Raw genomic sequence first — 22,827 nt, 5'->3', positions numbered from 1 at the left:
GAGGTCCCAGGGGGCCTATCAGGGGGCGGGGGTGTGGATAGGGGTCAGGGAACAAGGGGAGTTGGATAGGCGTGGGGTCCTGGGGAGCCTGTTGGGGGCGTGGGTGTGGATAGGGGTCCGGGGGGACTGGGAGCAGGGGCGTTGGATAGGGGGTGGGGTCCTGGGGGGCGTTTGGGGCGGGGGGTACCGGGTGGGGACAGTTAGGGGACAAGGAATGGGTTAGATAGGGGGTGGAGTTGGAGGGGTGGTTAGGGGAAGGGGGTCCCGGGAGGGGGTGGTCAGGGGACAAGGAGCAGGGGGGGTTGGATGGGTTGGGAATTCTGAGGGGGGCAGTTGGGGGGCAGGAAGTGGGAGGGGGCAAATAGGGGGTGGGGGCCAGGCTGTTTGGGGAGGCGCAGCCTTCCCTACCTGGCCCTCCATACAGTTTTGCAACCCCAATGTAGCCCTCGGGCCAAAAAGTTTGTCCACCCCTGCTCTATATCCTCGTAAAGAGGGCAGGATAGAAGTTGATAAAGTACGTGTAGGAACTGAAGGGAAAGAGTCAAATGAAAATGAGTCCCGTTGAGTTACGTCACATGAAAGCAGACAACTAAGTATTGACAAATTCTGTAAATGCTTGTACGCAGATACAAGTAGTTTAAATGATAAGAAGCGTGAACTTGAGTGCCTGGAATTAAAAGAAGATATTGATATAATCGGGATCACAGAAACTTTGGTGGAATGATCATAACCAATTAGACCCGATAATATCAGGGTATGATACACAGGAATGACAGAATAGGTCACATTGCTGAGGGAGTGGCACTATATGTGAAAGAAAGCAGAGTCAAATATAGTAAAAACTTAAAAGAATCAAACAGTGTCATAGAATATCTATGGATAGAAATTCCATGCTTGAGTAGTAAGAGTATAGCAGTAGGAATATACTATTGACCACCTGACCAGGGTGAGGACAGTGATTGTGAAATGCTCAGGGAGATTAGAGAGGTTACAAAAACAAATACAACAATAATAGGAGATTTCAGCTATCACCATGTTGACTTGGGACTATGTCACCTCAGGATAGGATGCAGAGATAAAATTTCTAGACACCATTAATGACTGCTTCTTGGAGTAGCTAGTCTTGGAACCGACAAGGGGAAGTGGCAATTCTCGATTTAGTTCTAAATGGCACACAGGATCTGGTCCAAGAGGTGAATATAGCTGAACTGCTTGGTAACAGCGACCATAAAGTAATTAAATTTAACATCCTTACAGGAGGGAAAATACCAAAGAAACCCACCACAGTAGCATTTAACTTCAAAAAGGGGCTGTCATAAATATAAAGGGAAGGGTAAGCCCCTTTTAAAATTCCTCCTGGCCAGAGGAAAAATCCTCTCACCTGTAAAGGATTAAGAAGCTAAAGGTAACCTTGCTGGCACCTGACCAAAATGACCAATGAGGAGACAAGATACTTTCAAAAGCTGGGAGGAGGGAGAGAAACAAAGGGTCTGTGTCTGTCTGTGTGATGCTTTTGCCAGGGACAGAACAGGAATGGAGTCTTAAAACTTTTAGTAAGTAATCTAGCTAGGTGTGTGTTAGATTATGATTTCTTTAAATGTCTGAGAAAAGAACTGTGCTGAATAGAATGACTATCCCTGTCTGTGTGTCTTTTTTGTAACTTAAGGTTTTGCCTAGAGGGATTCTCTATGTTTTGAATCTGATTACCCTGTAAGGTATCTACCATCCTGATTTTACAGAGGTGATTCCTTTACTTCTGTTAAAAGTCTTCTTGTAAGGAAACTGAATGTTTTTTCATTGTTCTAAGATCCAAGGGTTTGGGTCTGTGGTCACCTATGCAAATTGGTGAGGATTTTTACCAAACCTTCCCCAGGAAGTGGGATGCAAGGGTTGGGAGGATTTTGGGGGGAAGGATGTGTCCAAACCACGTTTCCCAGTAAACCCAGTTAAAGTTTGGTGGTGGCAGTGGAAATTCCAAGGGCAAAGGGTAAAATTAATTTGTACCTTGGGGAAGTTTTAACCTAAGCTGGTAAAAGTAAGCTTAGGAGGTTTTCATGCAGGTCCCCACATCTGTACCCTAGAGTTCAGAGTGGGGAAGGAACTTTGACAGGGACACTACACAAAATAAGGAGGATAGCTAAATGGAAATTAGAAGGAACAGTCACAAGAATAAAATGCCTGCAAGAGGCATGGAAACTTTTAAAAAACACCATAATAGAGGCTCAAATTATACGAGTATCCCCAAATTAAAACAAAACAGTAAGAGGAGCAAAAAATGCCACCACGGGTAAATGACACAGTAAAAGAGGTGGTCAGAGACCAAAATACATTTCTTAAAAATTGGAAGCCAAATCTGATTTGAGGAAAATAGAAGGGAGCATAAACTCTGGCAAATTAGGTGTAAAAGTATAATTAGGCAGGCCAGAAAAGACTGTGAAGAGCAACTAGCAAAAGACATTAAAAACTAACTTTTTTTTTTTTTTTTTAAAAGTACAGCAGAAGCAGGCAACCTGCCAATCGGTGCGGCCACTGAATGATCAAAGTGTTAAAGGAGCACTCAAAACAAGACCATTGCAGAGAAGCTAAATGAATTCTTTGCATTGGTCTTCACTGTAAAGGCTGTAGGGAGCTTCCCACACTTGAGCCATTCTTTTTAGGTGACAGATCTGAGGAACTGACTTAGACTGAGGTGTCAATACAGGAGGTTTTGAAACAAATTGATAAATTAAACAGTAATAAGGACCGGATGGTATTCACCCAAGACTTCTGAAGGAACTCAGATATGAAATTTCAGAACTCCTAACTGTGGTATGTAACCTGTTGGTTAAATCAGTCTTTGTACCAGGTGTCTGGCGGATAGCTAAAGTAATATCAAATTTTAAAAAAGGCTCCAGAGCTCATCCTCGCAATTACAGGCCAATAAGCCTAACTTGAGTACCAGGCAAATTGATTGAAACTATAGTAAAGTTTTCAGTCACATAGATGAACACGACTTGTTGGGGAAGAGTCAACATGGCTTTTGTAAAGGGAAATCATGCCTTACCAGTCTTTTAGAATTCTTTGAGGGGGTCAAAAATGACCCAGTGGATAGTGTACTTGGACTTTCAGAAAGCCTTTGACAAGATCCCTCACAAGATCCTTTATTTACAAAGGCTTGTAAGTAAAGTAGGCAGTCATGGGATAAGAGGGAAGGTCCTCTCATGGACTAAAAGATAGGAAACAAAAGATAGAATAAACAGTCAATTTTAGCAGTAGAGGGGGTAAATAGGGTCCTTCAAAGATCTGTACTGGAACCAGTTCTGTTCAGCATACTCATATGATCTGGAAAAAAGGGTAAACAGTGAGGTGGCTAAGTTTGCAGAGGATACAAAGTTACTCAGACAATTAAGTCCAAAGCTGCCTGTAAAGAGTTACAAAGGGATCTCACAAAACTGTGTGTGACGGGCAAATGAAATTCAGTGTTGATAGATGCAAAGTAATGCACATTGGAAAACATAATCCCAACCATACATTAAAAATGACTGGGTCTAAATTAGCTGTTACCACTCAAGAAAGAGATCTTGGCATAATGGTGGATAGTTCTCTTTCTGAAACCTCTGTGTGCTGTGACACTCAAAAAAGCTGGTTCGGAGAAAGTAATAAGGACATTTACCCCTTCACATAACACAAGAACCAGGCGTCACCCAGTTAAATTAATAGGCAGCACATCTAAAACAAACATAAGGAAGTACTTCTTCACACAATGCACAGTCAACCTGTGGAACTCCGTGCTGGGGGATGTTGGGAAGGCCAAAAAGAATAACAGGGTTCAAAATGGAACTAGATAAGTTCATGGAGGATAGTTCCATCAATGGCTATTAGCCAGAAGGGTCAGGGACACGATCCCTTGCTCTGGGTGTCCCTAAACCTCTTACTGCCAGAAGCTGAGACTGAACAACAGGGGATGGATCGCTCAATAAATCGCCCTGTTGTTTTCATTCTCTCTGAAACATCTGGCATTGGCCGCTGTCAGAAGACTGGAGTGTGGACTAGATGGACCAGTATGGCCATGCTTACGTTCATATGGAATAATTAAGGATTAGCTGTGATGTAGCTGCAGTACTCCATTCCAGGGCTCTGGAAGTATCATGCTTCCATTTCATCAAGGGCTAAATGCTGCCCCTTGCATCAGTCCAGCATAGTGGGGTTCAATGCAGAGGATTGCATGGCATGGCATGGAGGCAGCATCAAGGCTTCTGCTACATCAGCCTAGACTCCTGCAACTGTGTGGAAGTAGGGCCTGTACAGTGGCATGTCTTCACTATTGCACATCTCTTACTTGATCCTTAGCATAATTATGATAAGAGACTGGAAGAATACTTTTGTGAGGGTCATGCCATTTGTGCTTGATCTGCTTGGAGTGGGTGTTTTAAACTGCAATCAGTTGTGAACTGATTAGCTCAGGAGGGCAGATAAAAGGCAAATAAGTCTTTCTCTGTGTACTCCCATGTGGAGTCCAACTTAGAAACATTGGAAACAGTCATTGCCAGTAAGTGTCAATCTGGTGTCTTTGTTATTAGTCTCAGGGTAACTTCATATGGACAAGTGTCCAACTTGCAAATGCCAGCCTTATAACTGGTATCTTTGGCCGTTTTTGTAGAGGCCGATGCTCGAAGGAGTCATGCAGACTGAACTATCTTCTCATCCTTTGATGATGTTTTGTCTTGGTGAAGGAGGAGATACTTGGACAGGGTGATGGGAAGGAAAACTTAAGTAGCTATTGTCCTGGTGTTCTGTGGACATTTAGAAGACTTTGCTGTCCAGGGCTGTCATGATGTACAGCACCTTTCATCTGCACTAGTCATACTTGGAAAAATCCTGGTTGGTGAGATGTGTAACAAGCCAGTTTTCAAAACTATTGACATGCAAGTTACTGCAAACATTTTAAACTTTTCAGTCTAGAAACCAAATACTTTCCACAGGTAATAGATGCATAGGATTATACAGCATCGACTTGCCTTGGGCAGTATTTCTGTCATTCAAGAGACAGTGGAGAGAGTTTGTTCTGTCCATTTGTTCAGATGTTTACAGGGAGCTCTGAATAAGCTAGGCAGAAAAAATCAAATTGAGGCATTTTTTACATTTAAACATGAGATGGTGTCATAAAGATCAGTCTGTTGGATCTCTGTAAATGGTTCCAAAAACTTGGATTGGCTCCTCATTATTAGGAGTGGAAAACAAGATGAGAAATTACTAGAAAATTTATACGTTTCTAACAGACTATGTTCATGATTCAGATTATATTAATTAAGACGTTGTCTGTGTGTCTAAGTTATCTGTTTTTGTAGCTACAGCTTCAAAATGGATGTTGAAAACATTATATTGAGAATTTCATTAGAGAGAAAGTAACGTTTCTCACTAGAGGTCAATGAGAAGTTTTCAAGATGATACGGTTACCTTATTTGGATTTAAGTGTGTAAAGAAGTAATATTTATTATTTTTAACAGTTTTATTTTAGTTTTGTTATTGGTGACTTTTTCTATCTTTATAAAGATATTTCTTATGTTTTAAACTAATAAAATAAAACCTCCGTCTTGAATCTGCATGCATTATAAAGATGAGATTTTTGTGACAATTTCTACAGGATTGAAGGGAAACATTAGTTTTGTGAAACTTATATATGGTTCCTTGTTTAAAGTTCCTATTTAGCTCATATTTCCCCTTATACAACTATTAATTTTTGAACTAAAAGGTTTGTGTGTATGCATGTTTGTATGTATGTATGTATGTATAATGAATGTTAGGGGAGAAAAATAACCTAGACAGGAACTTTCAACATGGGACCACTGTTAAAGTACTGTAAGTCAGAGCTCCTTTTTATTTGTTGTCACGTAGGAGTGACTATAGTTCTGTTACTTTATGGTTACACTTTAAGGGGTGGCACTTTTTAAATTTGTATTTTATGATTTCTCTCCCCCCCCCCCCCAGAAAAAAGGGGGGGAGAAGAAACAAAAAGACGGAAGAATAAAAAAGTAAAGGGAGGGAAAGGATCAAGGGCAGGGAGGGGAAAGGAGAGCAACATCTTGGTTGCCATCGTCTAGGAATTAATCAGATTTCTAAAAAGTCAGATCAAATCTTTTTTCAAATATGTCTGAGGTCTCTCTTCTTTGAAATGTTACATCAGCCAAGTCATGCCAAGCTGCTATCCTTGAAGGCAATCTGCAGTTCCATCGAAGCAATCTATGTTGTTTGGCTACAAGTGCTGTGCTAGAGAATCAAGCTTGCCATGAGCTGGAGATGGGGTGTCCCAAACGTGTGAGCCAGTGTGGCTGTAGCAGCAGTCTGCTTCGTCAGGCCCATGCACTGTAAGAGATGAGATTTTTAAAAGTATGCAGTGCTGACCTCTTTTCCCACTGAAGTCAATTGGCATTCATGTCAATGGGAGAAGAGTTAGACTAGTGTGAAGTATTTTTAAAAATTCTACCCTGCATGTGCAGTTGAGATAAGGTTTTTCACATAGTTATCTCTTTCCATAATATGTCCCCAAGAAATAAGTCTCAGATGCTTTCTTTCCCTTCAGTAGTTGGGACTAGTGAATTGTGCATTTCAGAGGTATGCAAAGCTAAATGAATATGCCTGCCAAAAGGAATCAAAGTTTGCAGTTGATACCTGGGCACAATGGTCATATGCCTCCTCTGAGGAATATATGACAGAGACCTGGCTAGGTTTCCAAAAGTTTCCAGATATTACAAACTGACTAGTCTCTAGAAGACCATTCCACCTTTGGTAGAAGTGTGGTATGCCTGCTGTTGCATCTCAATAGTACAAATTTCATTCAGACAGTTTCCAGGAGACTAGACTGATGTTGTCCATAGTTTCTATTCTCCCCAATTCCCCCCGCCCCCTCTTTACACTCCCTCTCTATTATCAACTGTGGTAAGATCCTCAATGTGAGGTTTGGTGAACAGGAGTTGAGAGGACATTTTTCTTTATGTTTAACAGACTATTCTGAGGAAAAACCCTCAGGCAAGTACAACTTTTCCTTGTTAGAGCTTTTTTAGGAAGTTAGTTAGGGCTCACTGCAGTATTCATCCATCATTCCTGTAGAGTTCAGAAGAGACTTGTGGGAGTGGGAAAAGGAACACTTTTTTATGGATTCAGTTCAGTTAAGGCCTCTCGCGGTTTCACAGATGCGGTATAGCATCTGGGTTGCAGTCTTGTTAGAAATTCCCTTTCTTGTGCATTGTTTTTGAATGCATCTGTTATGCAGTAGTGCTTAATGTGCAAATTGGTACAATTCAAGACATGAAAATCCATTTTTAGTTTGGGTTACTTCTACCTTTTTATAGCGGTAATTCCAGGTGGAAGTTATTTGTGTGTCAGCAAATTTTCCAGAGTGCAGAGGGTATTGCTCAACAGCAAAACAGCTGCACCATTCCCAGGTGACCACCTGCTGATGCTTGTCCTTTCTGTTTTCTAAGCAGTATGGTATCACTATACCCAAATTTTAAACAGTTAATGTCTTATAACATGTGGGTAGCTTTACCTGGAACCCTGATGTTTAGAACGTTGCAGCTGTTTTGCTGCTAAGAGAGATGGGCAAAGGCTCAATGCGAAGTTTGCCACTCTGAGAAACTCTCTTATGACTTTTGGGAGAACACTATTCATGGGCTTGTCCTCATGAGAAAATTAGGTCATGTTAGAATGTGACCTTGTGGTCGTATTAAATAACATGATGTTTGAACATGACTTTTGAATCATTGTTGACAGGGGGAACTCACGTCTGTAGTGTAGTTGTAGCCTTGTTGGTCCCAGGATAGTAGAGAGAGACGGTGGGTGAGGTAACCTTTTATTGGACCAACGGAAGATATTAGCTCACCCATCAGGGGAAACTGATGTTTAACATCCGGTTAGTTTACACTACTCCTTAACATCATGCTCCTACACTGCCTAATTTTCTAATGAAGACAAGTTCACAGAACATGTTTAGGCCACCTTTACATTTTTCTCCAGCACTTATTCTTCTGCCTTAATAAGTGGTCAGAATTCCCACTCCCCTTTCTACCTGGATTATCAATCACTTGAGGATTCTGAGCACATGAAGGGGGAGAGCCCAAGTAGCATGGATGACTTTTTGCTAGCTGCGTCACCCTGGCAAGATGGAATTATTGAAGGCAAGATCTAAAATGGGCTGGGTTGCTTGGGGTTGCACATCTGGCCAAAAAAATTAGACTATTTGATATGGGTTGGTCATCTGTGAGTGGGCACTGCGTCTACTGTAACTTTAACATATTATTAAACTTGTAATTAACTTTTATATTTAAGCTTTCAGGGTCCTAAAACTTTGCTAAACTAATCAAATGTCATCATTAAAGTATGATAGACTTAGCATTACATTGACCGCACTTTAAGGCCCTGGTTCCAGGGTCTTGTCTCCTGGGAATCAGATTTCCAGGAAAACAACTTGCTTATCTAAATTCCTGTTCAGATAGGAAATTTTAGAAAAGGGTGTGTGTATAGTACCCCAGAACAAAAGGCATGAGAAAACAGATTGAGTGGCCCTTCATCTTGAAAACCATTTGTTTCACTATATGGGGATCTATTTTAAAAGCACTTCAGTGGAATTTTGAACAATGGAGCTAATGCTTTGAGGTCTCAAAGCATGTTTATTTTGTTTAGCTTTTAGCTGATAGGTTGTATTTTCTTATGTTTGTTTGATTTTAGAGAATTTGGTTTATTGATGTTTTCCTGGCAGTGAGAAAGACCTAATTTTTTCCAGTGCTACCCATTGTGGGAGGCTTATGTAATTCTGTTCTGCAAGATACCCTGAGTTTCCATGGACTAGAGTTGGTGATATCAAATTACTGAAAGAGGGCCCTATTCTGCAGACGGGCCCTATTCTCCACGGTTTAATGCTTACTACTAGGTGTAATCCGACAGATTTCAGTAGGATTACTCCACAGTAGTAAGTTGTTTGCAGGATCAGGCATCTGGTATCGTAACCTAAATTGTGCTTTAGCTGTATTTTTTTTTGTTTTGTTTTCCACTTCTCCTTCATACCAATAACTTACATGACACCTGAGGGGGTATTTTTTTTGCCACTGCCAGCCAGACTCTGTATTCACAATGAGTTGATCCCTGCTGGAGAACTCCTCCTTCTTACTGTCTTTCTTTTCTCCTCTATGAAACATGGCCCAGGAAATGTCCCACAGTCTGCTCTGCTGACAGCCATACATTCTCTGCTCTTACTGCTTCTGCAGTTGCTGCTCCTGAGCCTGACGGAAAGAGCGGGCATAAATGAAAACACACAAGTCTTCCATAGCCCCGCTTGGCTGGTGCAACAGTGGAGGATCTGACTTTTATGTCATTTTGACTCCGCTTTTGAGGTGTTTCTTCTACATTTCCATCAGTCGCTGTCTTTTGTCTTCTGGCTGAGCAAAAGCCCTGGTCCAGTCACTCCAAATGTTTTATGTACTCTAATGATTTAACAGGTTGTAGATGAAGAGAATTAGCCAAGAGTAGCAATGTGAGCTTTAACGGCCAGTCCTAAATCTTATAGCTGTCAGGGGAAGAGGGATTTACTATTTTCCTGTTCTTTGGGGCCAAATGGCTGCTCAAAATACAGAGCTAAAGCATGTCTTTATGGCTTGCACAGACGTGCAAGGATGAGGAAGCAGCAGAACCACTGTAGTTCCATAGTGTTCCTGGTGGGTGGGGCATAGGCTGCGGAGTCTGCAGGTAGTGGTGGTCGTAAGTTTCCACCATCTCTGTGTGTTGTGAAGTATTGCTCCTTGGTGGTACCCACTGTCACTGGTGTACAAGGGGCTGGTGGACTGTGGGATGGTGGGGACAAGGTTGTTGATTCTAAATCTTCTGGACAAATGTGCATGTTGGGGGTGGGGGAACCATGGGTACTCTGAGAGGTCTATGAGTGTATCGTGGATTCTTGCTGATGCTCTATGGTGGTCTGTGGGGGTGGATCTGTATTTATTGCTGCTTTGCTTCCCCATGCCATGGCCTGTTTTGTTTGGCTTCATGCACAGCACCAGGATTTTGCTCTTTGCTCCTAAATTGTGGCTGGGTCTGATTGCAATTTGAACTATTAACAACATCACTTTTTTCTTTTTCTTTTCAGCCTATTCCTCTTGTGGAGATGATTTCAGACTGAGGCACGGCGGTGCTCAGTTTGTATTTCTGTCCCTTGTCTGCAGAAATAAATTGTGTTTTCCTAATGCTTTGTCCTAAGGTTTTAGTTTCTTTTAGGTGTTTGTGGCCCTGCTCATAATGGATTTCATTTAAGGGTATTACAAGAGCTGAATGATGGGTTTAAGCAGAAGCATTTCAGTAAAAGATTCATCTTAGTCCTTGAAAACCCCACAGTATTTGAGAAAATTGCTCCTTCGTATTTCTATTCAGTGTTTATGATGTCAACTGCTTTTACCACAGGACTTTGTCTAGCCTAGTGACCTCTCCTTCAACGATGGATGCCATTTGGAATTTGAATATGTAGGTTTTAAATGATGGCCTTTCTTTAGAGTTGGTGAAGAATTACACTGGAGCATGAATTTTTCTGATTTAAAAGTAGCTGCCTAAAAATATTCTAAAAATCCAAAATTTAAAAGTCAGGCTTTGGGTTAAAGTGTCCTGGGACTGTGCTTGTGAATTTCATTTCCTGTCTTCAGTTTCAAGAGACACACAAAGCCACAAACTCACTTCTAGTTGTTTCATTTCCTTGATGACATGAAAATGTTCTTTTGGTCAGTCAGTCTCCCCTCCTCCCCCACTCCGAGGTTCACCAGTGAGCTCCAACCCTGCTGTCAGGATAGACCAGTTCCAGTATTCAATATGAATTGTAGCTCAGTCTTGGGCATTTTCTGAGTAGATCCTGTTGTAATAATCATGCCAATTCATAATCTTGCTCAGTGGCTCTTTGATGAGGCTAAATAAGGCCACTGAACTCCTTCAGTATCAACCCCAAAACCGAACAGTATGACAAATAGGATAGCTTCAAAAAATTGATGGTTTACAACTGCTAAATTGGGGCCTGTGGATGTCAGTGGGACTGCTCACGTGCTGCTACACCTTGCAATGGAGGCTTAATATGTACAATAGCACCTCAGATTGAGAGTGGATTGTAATATCAGGTGAGAAAACGGTGAAATTTTCAAAAGCACCTAAATCTCACAACCAATAGGAGTTTGGCACTTAAATACCTGTAAAAATCTGGCTATTAGGTTCCTAAGTCTCATATAGACTTTCAATGAGGCATAGACCCTTAAGTAGTTCTGTAAACTTCAAATGTGACACTGATCGCTGCCTTCTTCAGAAGTTTAGAAGTCGGTAGCAAGGAGAATATATAATACTGGAAAAGCTCTTAGAGGGCCTGAATGCATATAATGTGCAGTCAACTTCTATGGACAACTGGGTGGAAGGATCATTCATTTTAGATATTTCCCAAAATATGCTTGGGTGGCTTCATAGTTAATGACTTAGCATCTTCCCACTAAATGGGAGCTCAATATTCAAATGCTGTCATGTTTTCCTCTCCTTAAGTAGGAATGTCTTATTGTGGGGGATGGGGATAGATGAAGAGAATGGGAGTTTTGGGCTGCTATCTTGGAAGTCTTTCTGAGCCAGTTTGGGGTTCTCAGTGGGAGCCTGATTCATGTCCCCAAACAAGGGAAGAGGAGATGTTCTGAGTGGAAAGGTGGTGGTCTGCCCTGTTGGGTAGGAACAATTCTTGGTGGGAAGAAGGAATACTGCTGTACCTTTTCTGTAGCTATGAGCTCTGACTTCTGTTACCTGTTTTGAATCCCAGAAGAGCTGTGCTGTGGATGAGGCAGAGAAGTTGGAGAAACACTGGGCTGGGCACAGGGAAATATTTAACTTGAGGATGGGGTTATAGACTTATAGCTGTTTAAAGATGGAGAAGACCTATTGTTTATCTAGCTCATCTGTGTGGGACTTGTGCAGATCCCAACTTCCATCAAAAGGGCTTTAATATTTTTAGTAACTCTCTTTAAAGCAAACAAACAAAAATCAGTTTTCTCCCCCTTTCCTTTAGGAGGTGAACAGAACTAGTCTAGCCACCCAAGCTAGTTTGTATAATAAATGAGACCGTTATGTAGTAATATTTTTAAATATTCATATGAGGTTAGCCCTGGATTTTTTAAAAAAGAAAGTAGCCAGTTAAGTAAATGCACACTGCCAGTGTGATTTAACAAGAACAAAATGCCGTTCCTGCCTTCGTAATCAGATTTATTTTAATATCTTGTGGAAAATGCTTCAGGAGTCAACTACAAATATGCTTTAACTGCTTCCTTGCTGTTTTTGAAACAGTATTTTCATAGGTTGTTACCAGCTACCTGGGACACCATTGGGGGTGCATCTTGCCCCTTGTACCTGATACATTGGTCAGCTCTGAAGAATGCTCTCCTGTTTTGCTGAAGGATGTAAACTTCAAGTGAATGCAATAGTATTGGGGGTGAACCTCAACTGAACTTCAGCTATAGTTTTCTTTGGTGGTGGTTGTAATAATAGTAGGCAGATGTTCAGACAAGTCCACCTTTTTCAATTTAAGTTGACAGGGTTATTTTCAAAAGTCCCATAGAAAAGTTGCTGTTTTTTTTCCTACCCCATCAATGACACTTCCATTAGAATGTACTACAACCGGCAGACCTTTATTCCGACTTAAACTTCCAGTTCTGATACAAGACTTAGAAATCTGCTCTGACAGCCTTTACTCTTTAAAAAAAAATTTGCCTGAGGAAAATCCATAATTAGGGTAAAAAAAATTAGAAAATGAATTATTTTATTGCTTGAGAAGTTGGGGCAAATAGTAATGACGTTGGGGAATTCATGTTCTCAAGAATGCAAGAGAATTCACCAAGTGGGTATGAGCAGCTTCCAGTACTAAACATTTTTATGTTTCTTACTGCAGCTAATTTCTAAGCGTCTGGAATCAAGAAAGGCTGGCTTTAGCAGTGTTTCCAGTAGGCACCTGTGTATTAACTATGCGAGCTCTCACCTATTTAGGTCATAGCTCATAATAGTTTCTACTTTGTGAAAGCCTAAAAATAAAACCTAATTAATATAATCTTAGATGAAACCTTTCTCCATCTTCATAGATTTACAAAGGAGTGTAATTGGGATTAAGGAAAAAAAATTTTTTTTAATCTCCCCCCACCCCCTACACTTTAAACTGTAGCTTAACACTGAAGAAAGACTCACTGTAAGTAAATGCTTACACAAAAGATATTCTTGCTAATAATTTACTTTAATTTCTTTCTGGTTGGGGGTCTTGTGACTTGAGCCATACAGACAGAGCTATCCAAGCATCAGCATTATCTATGTGTGGCGTCAGGAGGATAGTGTTATGTAAGTAAATGGTTATGCAGAAAAGAACATCATGAAAAATGTATAGTGTGTTTTTGCTTCAGTAAGTTGGTAGCTCTGGCGAATGGAGCGAGATTGACAATTCTGGAAGCCGAAGTCCTCTCTCTATCCACAGAACACACACAGCATAGGCAACAGGAGACTCAGCTTCCCCACAGTGCCCTTCAGGTGTGCCTTCGCCCTGTTCTGGAGGAAATGCCTTTAAGCAGTGGGAGGGTATTTCTGTCTTCATTTCTATTCAATCTTTGGCACCTCTTCCCTGGTAACAAATACCAGTCAGTACCACTTGTGGTAATTCTCTGAACTGGACTTTCCGCTAAGGTGTGGAGAGAGGGAGAGTAACTCTTTTGAACTAAAATTCCTCTGGATAGTCACTGTTGCAAGTAAGAGCAGAATTTGACCTTCAATCTTTTTCTTAGCCTGAAGTTGAGCAGAAGTTTAATTTTTGAAATTCTTACCTGGACTTTGGTGTGTGAACCCTGAAAGAACTTACCTCTTCTCCAGTGGGATTAAAAGAATGTTACCACTAACCAAGGAAGCCTTGGTGTCTGTGTAATTATTCTCTTCTTAGTTTGATATTTACTAAAACTTCATGCACACTTAAAAAGTTGTAACTGACAAGGATGCACAGAAAGAGTCCACAAAATGTTTTGTGACAAGTATGTGTTGGGCTCTGTAGTGAGGACTGTCTCTTGCTAGAAAACAAGCAAAAACCAAAAAAGGTGGTGTATGCTGGGGTTCTGGGTGCAGTGGAGAGGATAAGATTCTGAGAAATACAGATCACCACAAGTATAAAGTATCTTAAGACAGAAACTAGGGGGCCATATAGAGGTGATCTCTGAAATGTTGGTGAAATTGACAAAGCAACATAGAAACCCTCTTTGGAATTTTATAGTTCACACTTCTGTGGAAATGTAGGCAGCTGTGGTGTGTCTGGAAATATGTTAAGAACTAGTAAACTAAACTTTAAGGTTGGGGGGTGGATGTGGGGTGGGGACTGATCAAGAACAGGATAAGAGCACCTTTTAGAAAGCAATGAGAAGTTGATATACCCAATATTTGTGAGCTGACATAAATATTTGTTTTGAAATTGAATTATATTTACATGCAGTTTTAATAAACGTCACCTTTTAGCTTTCATTGTGGGGGTCATAAGTTTTGTGCAGATCTTTTGCTGGATGATTTCATTTCCTCCTGTCCTTTGGGACAATCAGAAGTGCGTATCTTAACAATGTGTCCTTCTGAACTTTTGGCATACTTCACGCTTGTGTTATTATGTGGGAGTGGGGTGGAGGAAACAGACATATATATCTGTATCCTCTTGTTCTTCCTGTATTCATGTTTTAAACAAAATCCCAGAGTTCAGGGAGGGACTGTCTGTCTGTCGGTCTTCCAGGTTCAAAGCCTTTTTTGCAGGTTAGAGAACCAGCAAGTGAAAACATTCAAACACAAGAAATGCTTGGTGAGCTGTAATTGTAAACATCAGTGTGGCAGTGGGCAAAGATTGTTCCTCTGTCTGGTGTAAAAACAGCGCAATAAGTAGTCTGAGCTTCAGGGAATCTGCATTCCTACTCCCAAGCATGGTTGTAGTGTTTTGTCATTACTCTCTCTCTCTAATTCGTGTACACCAAAGTGAATGCAGTACTTGTATAGCAGTTCAGAGCCAGAGAGAGAGAGAACATCACTACATCATGTAACTAATATGTAAAATTATACTAGTATATTTATGTTGATTGTTAACGTTGTCAGCCTGATTTGAGTGTATCCTTTTTAAAACCTTGGGTTTTTCCCCTCCTTCTCTGTAGTGTTAAACACTCTCTCCTATAACTTCAAAACAGACTAATTGTGGGATTTTTCTTTGCCTTCCTGACAGCAGTGCTACTGAATTTAGAACTCAGGGTGCCTTGATTTGGTAGCTGATGTCTATGCCTCTTAACATCCGTGATGCAGGTATTACATTAAATTAGCACTCTGTGGCATAAATACTTACGCTTTTCTCCCTGGCCTATTGTTCTAACTTCAGGCCAAGTATAAAAATGAAGAACCAGCAGTTAACAATCATCTCTTGCATTGACACAGCCCAATTCTCCTCTCTTACACCCATGTAACTCCACTGTAGTCAGTGGAATTACTCCTCTCTTATACCAGTCTGTGAGAATTTGGAGACACATTTGTTTTTTATTGTAGACTGAAACCCGCTCGCCCTTACTTGGCCCCTTTCCATTTTTCATGCAGGCTGATAAGCAACTGCTTGTGTATTTGATGGCAATGTTACATCCCGGTCATCGGAGGGTATTTATTGCTCAGAGTATTCTGGTCTCTTTCATTTCCACTTCTTGGTGCTTTGCTCTGAGATAGAGCACTGCAGTAGGGCTAACTACTTGGCCTCCTCTGTGCTTTTAGAAGTCAGTTGCTCCTATGGATTCTACAGACAGAGTAGATGAGCACAGTGGGAACTGGAGCTGAATATTTGATGGGGTATTTGACAAAAAGAATCAGGGTTTTTATTATTTGCTGTACTTCACCATGTGTGTTGTAACCCTTCTCTCAAACACTACAGAGATATGAGGGGTTATATAACTATCTAGCTAGATAGCAGAAACATTAGTCATTAATATATTATTTTAGTATTAAAACAATCTTCCATTTCCACACTCGTAACCTGATCTTTTAACCTATTCTAAGCCAGCAGTAAGCTGTGCAACAGCATTGTCGAGGAAGATAATTGTTTCTGCCATAACTGCCCCAAATCTAATTGCCTGCAGCAAATGCAAGCCACAAATCATCATGAATGATCCTGCACGGCAGTGAGTGAAATATGACTGGTGTGACCTACTTCATTTGCATATTAAATGTGCTAGACATTTTTATGGTTTTTTTTCTTGTTTCCTAGGAAACCAATGCTGGGGTATAGTAGTGAACAGTAATTGCATGGAGGGTGCTGCATGTCTGAAGCTTTGTTCTTTTGTAGACAGGAGGCTATAAAAGGGGAAAGGGCTGGAATTTTAAGAATATCTTTAACAAAAAACAGGACAAGGGTGTACATGTTTTATGCTAATGAACTAAGTTTCCAACATTTCGTACAAAAATGCTCCAAATATCAAACAGGAATATTTATAATGTAGTAGGTCATTTGGGTATGACTTGTACAAAGGGTCATTTCAAGGCACTACTAAAGAAACTGAATGCAAATGAACATGAAGCTGGCTAGTCTGTTTTCATTGTCCTTGCCGAACGCGTGCCACAACAGTGGTATTTGTTAGTGGGTGAATTAGACATAATGAAATGGAGAATGTTGTCAGAAGACTGAGCATGTAAGTAGGAGAGGGAAACTAGATGGAAATAGAAATTAAATTAGTGGTAAATCTCGGGAGAGAAAAGTGGAGATTTCAAGAGAATTAAGTACATTTAGGGAGAGAATAAAACAGTTGTGACCCTTCAACTAGTGGTGGGGGGAGGAAAGGGAGAGGAGGAGAAGGGCAGGAGAGAGGCCTGCTTTGTAACTGTGCTGTGCAACTCATTTAAAAGCGATCTCTTAGCTTTGCCTGTACTACAGAATTTTACCATTGGGACTTGCATGTAGTAATGTGTGAGGACGTGATAAAAGTGCTGCAGAGCCTGTTGCACAAGTCTTGGTGCAGTTTCCTGGAGCAAGTGCTTAATACCTATGGTATAGAGAACATATGACTGCACCTGTTCTTGTTCTTGGTTTGTTCCAATGGATGCTTTGACCTGCATGAAGAGCCAGGCATACATTGTGAGATTCAGGAGCTTCTGCTAAGCCCTCTTGCTTGCACTGAAGATGCCATGGTGAAGAGTTGCAAGCCACTACCTGAATGATTCTAGGGCCGGAGGTTATTGTGAAGAGCACTGCTCCTGGGGGGAAGCAGTGCTCGAGGAGGTAAGGCGCTTTATTGATATGTCTTTTACTTGATATGTTGTTGTTGTTGTTCTTGGCTGTTTCGCTGACATAGCTTTTTCCCCTCCTCCTTCTCATCCCATGCAGTGTACTGAGAACAGAATGATGTGGGCCCAAGTTTGGAGGGATAAGATCCAAGCCAGGTAGCTCCACAAAATCATGCGAATTTCTTCCCCCACCTCCTTCACTGATGGCCCTGTGGGAATTACAGACAGTCAAGAGCCCCACTGGGTTATGGGCAGGCATGGGGAGGTAAGTAGAACTAGAGGATGTACCTGGGAATGGGTTAATCCCGTTAAGTTTCAATGTTGGTTGTTAATGATATTACTTTTTGTGTTTTCAGGAATCTGGGAGAGGCAATTGTCTCGCTCTGATGCAGACTTCAGGTCACCATAAGGTATTTGTGTATAATGTTTACTGTCCTTTCTCTAAGGCTGGTATTTCTCAGGAGCTGAAGACCTAGTGGTGCTAAAATAGGTCTATAGAAACATATGTATATTTAAAAACATTTTTATTATGAAGTAAAATTTCAGAAAGTTTTATTTGTAATATACAATAACAATTCTAAGGCTTTGAAATAAATTTTAATTTGCATGTAAAAGGACTCCATGTCTTGAATATTGGGGTGGAGGGAAGCACAGGGCAGAGCAGAGGTCAGCCTAGAACTACCTTGTATGCACTTGTGCCTGTGTTGACGTAACAGCTGCATGGTTTTACAGGTGACACAGCCATTAGGTGTCACTGAAGGCTGAGCAGGAGCATTACAGGACTATGCTAAGAGGACCATATACTCTGTTGGAGCAGCTGCACCAGCACTTGCTGCCTAGCACAGTGTGGTGTAAGGTGAAAAGGTGGTGAACAGCGTGGTGTTTAGCTTTGCTCAGAGCCAGCACAGTAACAACCGTCGTGTGAATGCCTGTGTGCTAACGCAAGCATGTGAGTGTGGTGCATGTGCGTGGGTGTGTGTTGAGTTGCAGACATGCCAAGAGCTTGCAGTGGTGCTTAAAATGCCTTACAGCTGTGCAGCAGACAAGGCTTGAGAGCCGTTAAGCTACAGGGATTTTTGCACAACAGTTCTGTGACTATAATTGATGGAAATCGTGGTGGGGAAAATTAACAGGATACAAAGCTTTAATTTATTTGCCATTAGCAACACAGCAAAGCCTCTTAAGCAAATATGAGGCTTACTTTTCTCCAGAGTTAAAGGTAATTAATTTATTTTAGTTTTTCACTCTCCAAGGCTTTGGAGTCCATAAAATGTTAGAAATGAAATTTTTCTTTGTATTTGTGTTTAGTTCTCAAGAATGCAAAAACCTGAGCAGCTGCCATTCAAGTGTCATCGTCGTAGCTCTATCTCCATCCCAATGCGTCGTTGCCCATGCTGTTCCTATCCTGTTTGACTTCTGAATAAAGACCCGCTGAAACTGTGTGGTGATTTCCCCCCCCCCCCCCCCGTTCTTTTTGTTAGAGCATGGACCAAAATCTGGTCTCTTATCCAGGCTTCAAACCCATGTTTATTAATAATTTATATTAGGGTATTGTTCAGAGGCCCCAAAGGAGATGGGGTGGGAGGGCATTGTGCCAGCTACTGTACAAATTCATAGTGAGAAACAGCCTAAATAGACAATGGATGGAAGGAGAGGGAACAGACGCACAGAGAACTGAAGTGACTTATTGGGGATCGCACAGAGTGTCAGTGGCAAAGCGAGGAATAAAACCCCTATCTCTTGAATTTTAGTTCAGTGTACTTCGTTGCTAGACCACACAGCCTCTCAGTGAAAGAGATATTATCAGTTTATTGCACTGCTTCCTCCTCCGTGAGTGCTTGGGTCTGTGTGCTGTTATTATTCTACATGTTTCTTGTGGTAAATGCCATAATATTAGGTCTTGCGGTACATTTCCCTAAATCACTTGTGTATTTTGTGTGTGTGTGTGTGTATATTTTTAGTTTTAAAGTAAAAGTTACTAAGTGAGTCTAAGGTGATTAGTAACCCTCTCTACTTAATCTTTAGTTTTATCTAACACTTGTCAAAGGCCATGGATTGACAGCCTAGGGTGCTGAATTCCTTTATTTATCCACAGAACAAATACAGTGTGGGTAGTGACAATGCAAACTTCTCTGTGCTGCTTTGTCAAGTCAATATATCAGATATTGCCCACTTGTTTATTTTTCCTAGAGTAGTGTGTGTCTCATGAGGGAAAGTGGATTTTGAAATCGTTTAACCCAAATGATAAATTCTAAGTGATGTCAGATCTTATAAAATAGGTGTGGAAATAAATGATGTGGTAGATGCAGTGTGAATTTTGTAGTTAGCCTGTGCTGAGGCTGCTTTATTTCTCGGCCATGTGGTCATGTGACTTTCTCAGCCATTTGTTAATTGGCCAGTAGTTTTTGCCAGAGAGAGAGAGAGAGAGGCAATAGATTGGACTCTTCCATTGCTCCTGCGTACTCAAGTAGCCAGGGATGTGCAGAAAGAGAGAGAGAGAGAGAGAAAAAAGAAGGAAAAAAAAAAAGGCTCCCATTTCTACCTATGCTTGCCTCGCAGACTATCTCATGTCCAGTCAATACTGTGTATTGAAATGAAACACTACACATTTCTAATTGTTTATGCAGCAACCTTTCTGTGCTTAGAGCACATCACCCCAGTGCCTCCCTTCAGTGGCTTCCATAAAATGCAGAAATCAAATTTAAGGAGTCTGGTCTCCTCTGAAAAGCCCTCCAAGGGACTGGTTCAAGTTGTGAAAGGGGCAGCCTCCCTCCATATGACCTCCCATGACAGCTGCATTCCATTGGAACAATGGAACTGTCAAGCTCAAGACTTTTGAGAGCAGGAGACAAAGCCCTCTCAGCAGCTAGCTTACACTGTACAACGTGCTACCAGAAGAGACCAGAATAACCACAAACTTCAGTGCCTTTGGCCCCGCTTTCATACAATACCACTCCCCAAAATCCCAGTGTCTGGGGTTAGAGAGCGGGAAAGCAATAGATCTGTGTATGTTCACGTTACTGCACGTGTCAGGAGCGTGGTTACCAGCATGATGGCCACTATATGAAAACCTAGGTAGGTAAAATAGTATAAAATGTTTGTTACATTGCCTTAGCCAGTTGGATGGTGCTGGGCTGTCTAGTGGTGTAATAGATATTCTGCTTGTGAATGAATGAGCCATTCATGAAAAGCTGGAGATTAAGTCAGTGTGTATCCGCTCCCCTCTACTGCTTCTTCACCCCTCCCCCTCAAAAAAAGGGGGGTGGGTGGGAGTGAGAATTTTCTTCCTTGAAATGAGAATATTGTATTCAGTTATTAACAGCCATGGATATCTGCACAGTAGAAAAAGGGTAGCTGAGCATCTGGCAGGGAAGATCTAGGTTGCTCTTCCAACCTAGATTAATTTTAACCAGCATGAATAGTGACCATAGCAAATTTTGTGGCATGTCAACAGTAACTTACTGTACCAAGGGTACAGTAACTTACATTGTTACAAGCAACTGTATTCCCCCCTCCTCCCCCCAAAAAATAGTTTGAAACCGTTTCTGCCCCCTCACCCCCAAACAAATCTACAAGGAGGTTTTAATTTAACCAAGTTCACATAACAAGTCGGGTAGAATTGTGACTAGAACCTGTCTCCCAACTCCAAGTGAAGCACCCTATTCTCTGGCTTACTGACTTAGTTTTACAATTGCTCCAGCCTGAGTGAATGAGAGGGTAGGGTTCATCCAGTTATTACCCATGAGCTACTTCTTTTTTTTTTATGGTGCCTGCCATTTACACCATCCAGTTATTAGCAGACAGTAGCCAGTGTAGAATCTCAGTAGTTTATAGTATATTTACGTTACTTGTGTAAAGAAGCATTTGATTGCACATACAATAATGCACAGACTCTAGGCTCACCGTACATGTTATGGAACGCTGGATTAATCACTTCGGGCAAAATTTGTATCACTATGGAAACATCCATTGAAATGTGTTGGTGTTTTGTTTAAACAGATTACTACATAAATAGAACATCTGGTTATTTTCATGAGAACCAGCTTTTCTAGTAAAAGCCAAAAACCTGCAGAGGAGCTGCTGCCAAAATCTAGATGCTCTGTGTGTTAAGGAGGTACCCTCGGAGCTCCATAGTTGAGGTTGCATTGAGATTTGTACTAAGGCAGTATTAAAATTCCCCACATTTTACTCATTAATGATTTGAAACTAGTTTCCAAACTTAACACATTTAATGGCCCAATACATGTTTGGTGTCATATATCCTATCAAACCATATCAAAATGAGCCCTTTTTGAAATTTCTCTGGAGGTGGTTGTGGGGTGTTTTTTGGGGGGGCACTTCACTTCAGACTTCCCTGACACATTAATTCCCACAGCTTCTTCTAGATAAAGGCCACATCTTAAAGTTATAATCTAAACACAGTTTTTTCCCTGTTTTCTTCTAAACTGTTTTATCTCAGCAAGGAAAAGCCAACAGAATTGTCAAGTTCTGCTGGATAGTTCCATGTGATCATGTTGCTACTCTGCATACCTGAACCCCAGTTCTGCTTCACATACACAAGGATGATATGGTGTATTTGTCTTTTTCTATGTGAGTTTGTTTGAGAGTGTAGTGATTGTCTTGTTTCACCCACATAGTTGTTGTACAAGTATTTAAGTGCACTGAATGAGCCACACTGCATGTTATGATAGGCATGAAGGACACATGGATCTTAAAAGGGTGTTTGCGGAGGTGGGGGTGGGAGGGGAATTGATCCTCATAGCAGTGGGGAGGTACGCCTGCTAAGTTTTGTCTGCTGTTCTGGCAGGGTGTGCTATCATTTTGAGTAGGTGGGTCCTGGTCTGTGGGGCGCTTGCTTCTGATGATGAGGTTGGGGAGGGAGATGTTGTTTGAAGGCCAGAAAAGGGGGTTCAAGGAAAGATTTCTTTCAGGATGTGGTCCCAATCGAGTATGGGTTTTAATTGTTTAATGATATCCCTTATAGGTTTCAGTATGAGGTGGTAGATGACAACTTAAAGGTATGTGGTAGGAGGGTTTTTTGGTTTTGTTTTTCTCTGTATTGAATCAGGTTCTCTGGTGGTATTTGGGTGGTCCCGTTCTATGATGCAATCTACTTCACTGAAGGAGTGCCCTTGTTTGATGAAGGCAGTTTTAAGTATGTTAAGATGTGTATCCTGGACTTTCTCCTCAGAGCATGATCTATGTTATGAGAGTGGCTGGCCGTAGTGTAGATAATGGATTTATTGGTGTTTCAGGGTGGTTACTGGTTCTGTGAAGGTAAGTGTGGTGATCCATTGTCGTCTTTAGGGTTCCATTGCTGAAGCTGACCATGATGTCCAGGAAGCTGATGCTGGTATGGGATGTTCCAGAGAGAGTTTGCTGGACGGGGGGGGGTGGTGGTGGTTGAAGATGTGGTGGAAATCTGTGGGAGTTTAGGTCGTCTGTCCAGAGGATGAAAATATCATTGATGTATGTAGCTATACTGTTGGTTTTGTGCTGCATTTGCCCAAAAATTCTTCCTTAAGGTGGCCATGAGAAAGTTGTCAT

General features: G+C 41.3%; 1 protein-coding gene across 4 annotated transcripts in view; it reads left to right on the top strand.

Moving 5' to 3' along the window:
• Positions 1 to 22,827, top strand: part of TSPAN5 (tetraspanin 5) — a 146,982-nt gene that overhangs the window by 46,632 nt on the left and 77,523 nt on the right. For 3 of the 4 annotated variants that reach the window (XM_075127540.1, XM_048846611.2, XM_048846609.2), the window contains exons 2-3: positions 17,381 to 17,545; positions 17,637 to 17,690. The exons of the other annotated variant lie outside the window; for it this stretch is intronic. In XM_075127540.1, coding sequence (XP_074983641.1) covers positions 17,453 to 17,545; positions 17,637 to 17,690 — 147 coding nt within the window. In that variant the 5' untranslated portion in view covers positions 17,381 to 17,452. The remainder of the gene's footprint in view (positions 1 to 17,380; positions 17,546 to 17,636; positions 17,691 to 22,827) is intronic. 4 annotated transcript variants of the gene reach the window in all.

The sequence above is a fragment of the Caretta caretta genome, chromosome 4 (assembly GCF_965140235.1).
Source record: "Caretta caretta isolate rCarCar2 chromosome 4, rCarCar1.hap1, whole genome shotgun sequence".
NCBI lineage: Eukaryota > Metazoa > Chordata > Testudines > Cheloniidae > Caretta > Caretta caretta.
Note: the sequence above shows the minus strand (reverse complement) of the source record. Positions and strands in the feature narration are given on the sequence as shown.